The sequence below is a fragment of the Ischnura elegans genome, chromosome X (assembly GCF_921293095.1).
Source record: "Ischnura elegans chromosome X, ioIscEleg1.1, whole genome shotgun sequence".
Taxonomy (NCBI): Eukaryota; Metazoa; Arthropoda; class Insecta; order Odonata; family Coenagrionidae; genus Ischnura; species Ischnura elegans.
Genome location: NC_060259.1, coordinates 118380488 through 118386006, shown reverse-complemented (window position 1 = coordinate 118386006; position 5519 = coordinate 118380488). Strand labels below are relative to the sequence as shown.

Sequence of the window (5519 nt, the reverse complement as noted above, 5' to 3'; positions counted from 1 at the left end):
GGCGTTAATAATGTCCTCATCCGTCATATGACGGAATCCCGGTTCACTTTCGTCTCTCTCCAACCACTCGTTTAAGTTTTCTACATCAACATTTTCGAACCCTTTCATTATTTTTACTAGTTCCCCCAAGTTGGGATCACTCACATCTGATTCTGAAAATCCCTCGAAATCACCTTCGAGGTCTAGCAAAAGTTTCATCCACGAACGAACTAGTGTGATAGCTTTCACCGAAAGCAAAGCCTGAGATACACCGTGAATTGCATCTAATATTGTCATTTTCTTCCAGAAGTTCATCAAATTTTCATCTTCAATGGATAGGGTTCGCAGAAGACCAACGCGATAATTTCTTTTCATTGATGCAATGACGCCTTGATCCATTGGCTGTATAATTGATGTGACGTTTGGGGGCAAAAACTTAGTAATTATTAATCCGTCGTCTGACGTTAAAATTTTCTAATTCGGATGGGAAGGGGCATTGTCTAAGAGTAGCACTGCTTTCGGAGGCAATCCCTTGTCTTTTAAAAACAAACGAACTTGGGGAACAAATTTTGAGTGGAACCAATACTCAAATATCTCTCGGTCCATCCACGCTCCCTTTTGATTGTAATCAACGGGAAGCTGACTTCCTTCAGTGCCCTTAAAGGATCGAGGCCTTTTCGATTTTCCAATGACTAACAATCTAAGTTTATGGCTCCCGGAAGCATTCCCACAGCACATCACTGTCAATCGTTCTTTGGAGGATTTGTGGCCGGGTGCATGCTTCTCTTGCACGAACGCTAGCGTTTTAGACGGCAGACATTTCCAGTATAGCCCCGTCTCGTCAGCATTGTAAATTTGGCTGGAGTCATACCGTTCTTCAGTCACAAACTGCTGAAATTCTTCCCGAAACGCTACTGCAGCCTCATTGTTAGCACTCAGTCGTTCTCCTTGAATACTTATTTCACGTATGCCGTGTCTATTTTTAAATCTTGTTAGCCACCCAGATGATGCGTTGAACTCGCCTTCGAAGCCCAGTTGCTTGTAGAAAAACTTTGCTTTATCTGTGACAACTGGACCAGAAAGAGGTGTGCCTTCCGCTCTCCTCTGGGTAAACCATTGAAGCATTGCGGCGTCCAACTCCTCGTATGATGCACTTTTCATTGTCTTGCGATTTGATGGTCCTGCGCCACTGTCACAGTTCCTAGCGTATTCCATTAGCTTGGTCTTATTTTTTTAAATATCACGCACTGTTTGACATCCAATGCCATAATCTCTGGAAATCTTTATCACCGATTCCCCCTTCTCTAGTTTATTAATCACTTCCAGTTTCTGTTTTACAGTCAACACAATTTTCTTGCGTTTATCAGCCATGCTACTTCCTCCAGGTGGATGAATTGTTCACCGGACAACCTAATTAACGATGGCACATGCAACAGAGAACCACGAAGCATAAGCCGCGACTGCGGGAGACCCACAAAACTCAAGCCTTAATCGATATGTTGCTGCCGGCAGTTACTCACACGTGTCAGCAAAAAGTAATCACTAAGTTACGAAGTTTAGGACGACTTCATCCCTCCATTCTTCATCAGGCCTCAACCTACCCCTTTTACCCCTTCCACCTTTCTAAGACCATCCAACAGGCCCAAGTCACCCCAGATTATGTTTCGCGCAGGGATCATATGTTACGTAGGTGATACATTATTGGCCTCAAAATAAAATATCATATTACTTTAAGTTCCCAGAAAGGTTCACTAGCCTTGAGCAAAAGCTTCAAGTTACCTGAGGGCAATAGGAAATGTATCTTTTGAAGTCTTTCCCCTCCTCTCCAGTAGAATTCTATTCACGCAACCTGACTTCCTTGACCCCAATATATGAACCAAGCTGCCAGCATGAGTCACCCACTGTGTTCTTCGCTGACAGTAAGCAACTTTCCATAATTACGGTTTTGCCTCCATATGACTTCGATAATAGTAGCGTGCACCAAGTATAAGAAAGAATGAGTCCAAACACGACGCATTTCTGACTTTTTAAAAAATTGTCAAGCATGGCACCATAACTTTCATTTATCGATTTATCCAAGAATCACCAGTTCCTGTATTTGGCTGCACGAAAAAACCGCTAAGATGTTTTCGCTACAAATGCATCTTTATATTTTGCTTTCTTGATTTCTTATGAGCGTCATAATTATTTTCACTTCCTGCACGAGTCATTTATTCAAGGATCACCTTCCTCTCTTTAACTCGAAGGGAGGAGTCAAGAGACGAACGTTTGTATAACCTCGTAGCAGTCGTAAGAAAACGCGCTCCTTCCCCTCCAAGCCCCCTCTTCCTCCAAGCCCCCTCCTCCTCCCCCCTCTCCTCGTGCTTCCGCTGCCCAGCCTAGCCCCTTCCCTGCGGCCGGTCGTATTCTACCCCCATGTCGTCGCTTGTGACGCGTTCCGACTGTGCGTGTTCTTGTTATTCTAATTGTTCATTATATTAGTAAATCCATCCATTTCTGATGATTTCAAAACTTGCATTTGACTTTTAACGTAAGCTAGAATTCTTTCGTTCAATTAATTTTCGCAAAAACTGTAGCGAGAAGAAATTAGAGTTAAGGCTAAATAGTCGTCCCGGAACTGGACATTTTTCTCTTTAGACGAATTTATATTCACTACTCCTTACCACGGATGACACAATGAGCACCCATTTAATGTGAAACGGCTTTAAGTTTATCCTACTAAATACGGAACTCCGGCGATTTTTTTTTAAAGATCGCGAAAAATTTCAACGAAGAGTGAAAAATCATGCACGGATAATCCACAGCACGGATAATCCGCACCCGGATAATCGGGAGTCTGCTGTAGTTGCTAACGCTCAAAATATCAAGATGGTAAGCTCATTTTTTCGTAAGGTTAACAGTAAACCCGTTTTGGTTTGGGTGATGTTATCATAGACGTTAGTTGACACTATTAAAGCGATAGAAAGACTTGATTTGAGTTATTTAGATTAGGGTTTTTAGCAGAATTTCATGCATGCTGATTTATTTTACAGATAACCTTGATTAATGTCACTTTAATTGGTCGATCTTTTTCAGGGAGACGGAATTCCATAATCTTTCGTATATTGTTCCTTATTTTGAGTTCAATTGAATTTAATTTACAGGGATGAACTGCGTGTTTTCCTGGATCAGTCGTTTTTCCGCCAAATCCTTAACTGTGTATTGCGCCTGCAATTGCAATTCATAGTGGTGAGTATTAATTATCCAGGATTGTGAATGAGTCAGATGGCAGTAAGTTATATGCATTTTAAAGTTCATTCGGGATGTTCCGACTTGAAATAGTAAGGTAATCGCTAGATTACACATCGTTAGTTGGTTTTTTGTTCACTTGTCCATATCCCAACCTTCTTCTTTTACTAGCATCTCGACGTCACCTCACCCGCATTCAGTATTATGTCCTATGTTTAGACATAGTGAAAGTAGTCATCCCTAGACCACCAAGACTAGGGGCTACCCTGGATCACAACTAGGGGAGGGGACAAGCCGTAGTCGTGCATTTTCTAAATATTTTGCTTGAAAAAATTATTTCTTTAAGTACACGTTTTATGCTCAAACCATTTTTATTCAAAATAAATTTTGTTCCAAACTTTCCTTTTGAATTACATTAATTTTCGATTCTGGGGAGGGGGGCAGTTGGCCCCTCCTGACCCCCCCAACTGAGTACACCCATACTGTGCGATTAACACACTCCTTTTACATCGCGGAATGACTCAACTGAACCATGCCATCGAGGCGATTGCCGGTGAGTGCGGTCTCTCTTTCAGTGATAGTCTTAGTAGCCCAGAGGATTAATGGCAACTTATCCTTTTTGAGAGTCAAAGACTGCAATTCCAGTTAGAATTTAGATCGTATTGTGGACGTGAAATATCGCTAGGGAGTTTTTCTGTTGTTCTGTTAATAACAGCTCTCAGAATGCGATGATTTTCATTCGTAAATAAAATATAACACCCTCTCCCCCCAGTCATTGTTACCTGAAATAATTCACCTTGTCATGGTCAATACGAGTACTTTATTAATAGCTTTATCCGCTGCTCTCGAATCTATTACGGGTATCGACAAGCGCTCTCTAAAGAGGCATTATGATTGGAAAAAATCTGGGTTTTAGTAATAAAAAGGCGTGATAGTTATAAGCCAGCTGGCGATAGTAAAAAGAAGTTATCATATCGTTTTTCCATATGATCCAGTGGTCTAATACTTATATTTACTGCTAATTTGCAAGTATTGTTCTTGTACGTCAATTTATGGATGCGAACTTCTTTTTTTAAATCAAAAGTGTTTTCATGATCCGTAAAAGTATTTGTTGTTAAGATTAAAACAAGAATGGATTGGTAAAATTACATAGAAAAGAATTTATATACTTTTCTCACTCTTAGTTTAAATATGCTTGCAATGGTTTATTACAAATAAGCAAAATCTCTCAAAAATTAAATAATATATGTATGACAGTATCTTTTATTCATTTTAAAAACCTCTCCGGTTAGTTAGACCCACCGCGACTTTCCAGATGTTAATCCTGCCTCAATATATAAGCCTATTACTTCCTCCTCTTGTCTAACAAGGAAAGTGGCGAAGTGAGGGTCTCAGATTTCGATCTAACTTAGTAGTGTCGTAGTCCATCGGGAGCTGACCACGAATCATCCCCCATATGGGGTTATATAACCGATAGTTTTAACAAAAACGAGGTTAGATATTTACAGGTTGGTTTTATTCCCTCAGAAATACGGTCTCAACAACTGGGAGCGGTGGTTACTGTACTTGACTCCTACCCGGAGATCCTATGTTTGATTCTTGGCCGCGGCATAATTTTTTTCTACCTTCCATTTTACAAAAGGCTGCTGTTCATCATTATTTCCATGATTTTCAATGAAAATTTTATTTTTATGAGTTGAAATCTCTTTCTGCAATGTGGTAGCATCAGATGTCACAAAATATGATTTGGCACTGATAATGTAGGGAGGAATGCGATGATAATAAAATAGAGGCTCTTGTTGATCACTCTTTTCCAAAATCATAATGAGCTTATTATTCATACTGTGTAAAAAATAAAACCATGGTCTATTGCGCAATTATCTAAAATACTGTATTGAAGCGTAATTTCTTCTAAATTCAAATCAAACTAGAACGCGGATTAATTTGTCAAAAATATGCTTTGGGATACCGGTGAGGCATGCCCATTGCATGTATTGTTATTTTGTGGTCGATTCGCGCCAATCATCTCCGGGCTATATGCAGATGTTGTGTAATACGCAAGAAGCAAGAACAAACTGGGGTATTTCTGCAGTGTCAGTCATTTGCAGACAATGCAGCAAACTGCGGAAGCGACTTTTCAGGAGCCCAAGGCCCTCTCAATAGATATCCTAACTGACAATAAACAAAAATTAAAATGATTCTGACGTCGCATCAGGTGTCCATTATCTCGATAGGGGACAATGAGGTTTGAGTGCAGCTTGTAAGCAGCATCGCGTAATAAATGACTGTCACTTGGAAATTTTGTTGCATCG

General features: G+C 40.2%; 1 protein-coding gene across 1 annotated transcript; it reads right to left on the bottom strand.

The window, feature by feature from the left end:
- Positions 1-453: 453 nt before the first annotated feature.
- Positions 454-1194, bottom strand: LOC124171289 (jerky protein homolog-like). Its single transcript, XM_046550434.1, has one exon. The coding sequence runs from the start codon at positions 1192-1194 to the stop codon at positions 454-456; it is 741 nt and encodes a 246-aa protein (XP_046406390.1).
- Positions 1195-5519: the final 4325 nt, after the last annotated feature.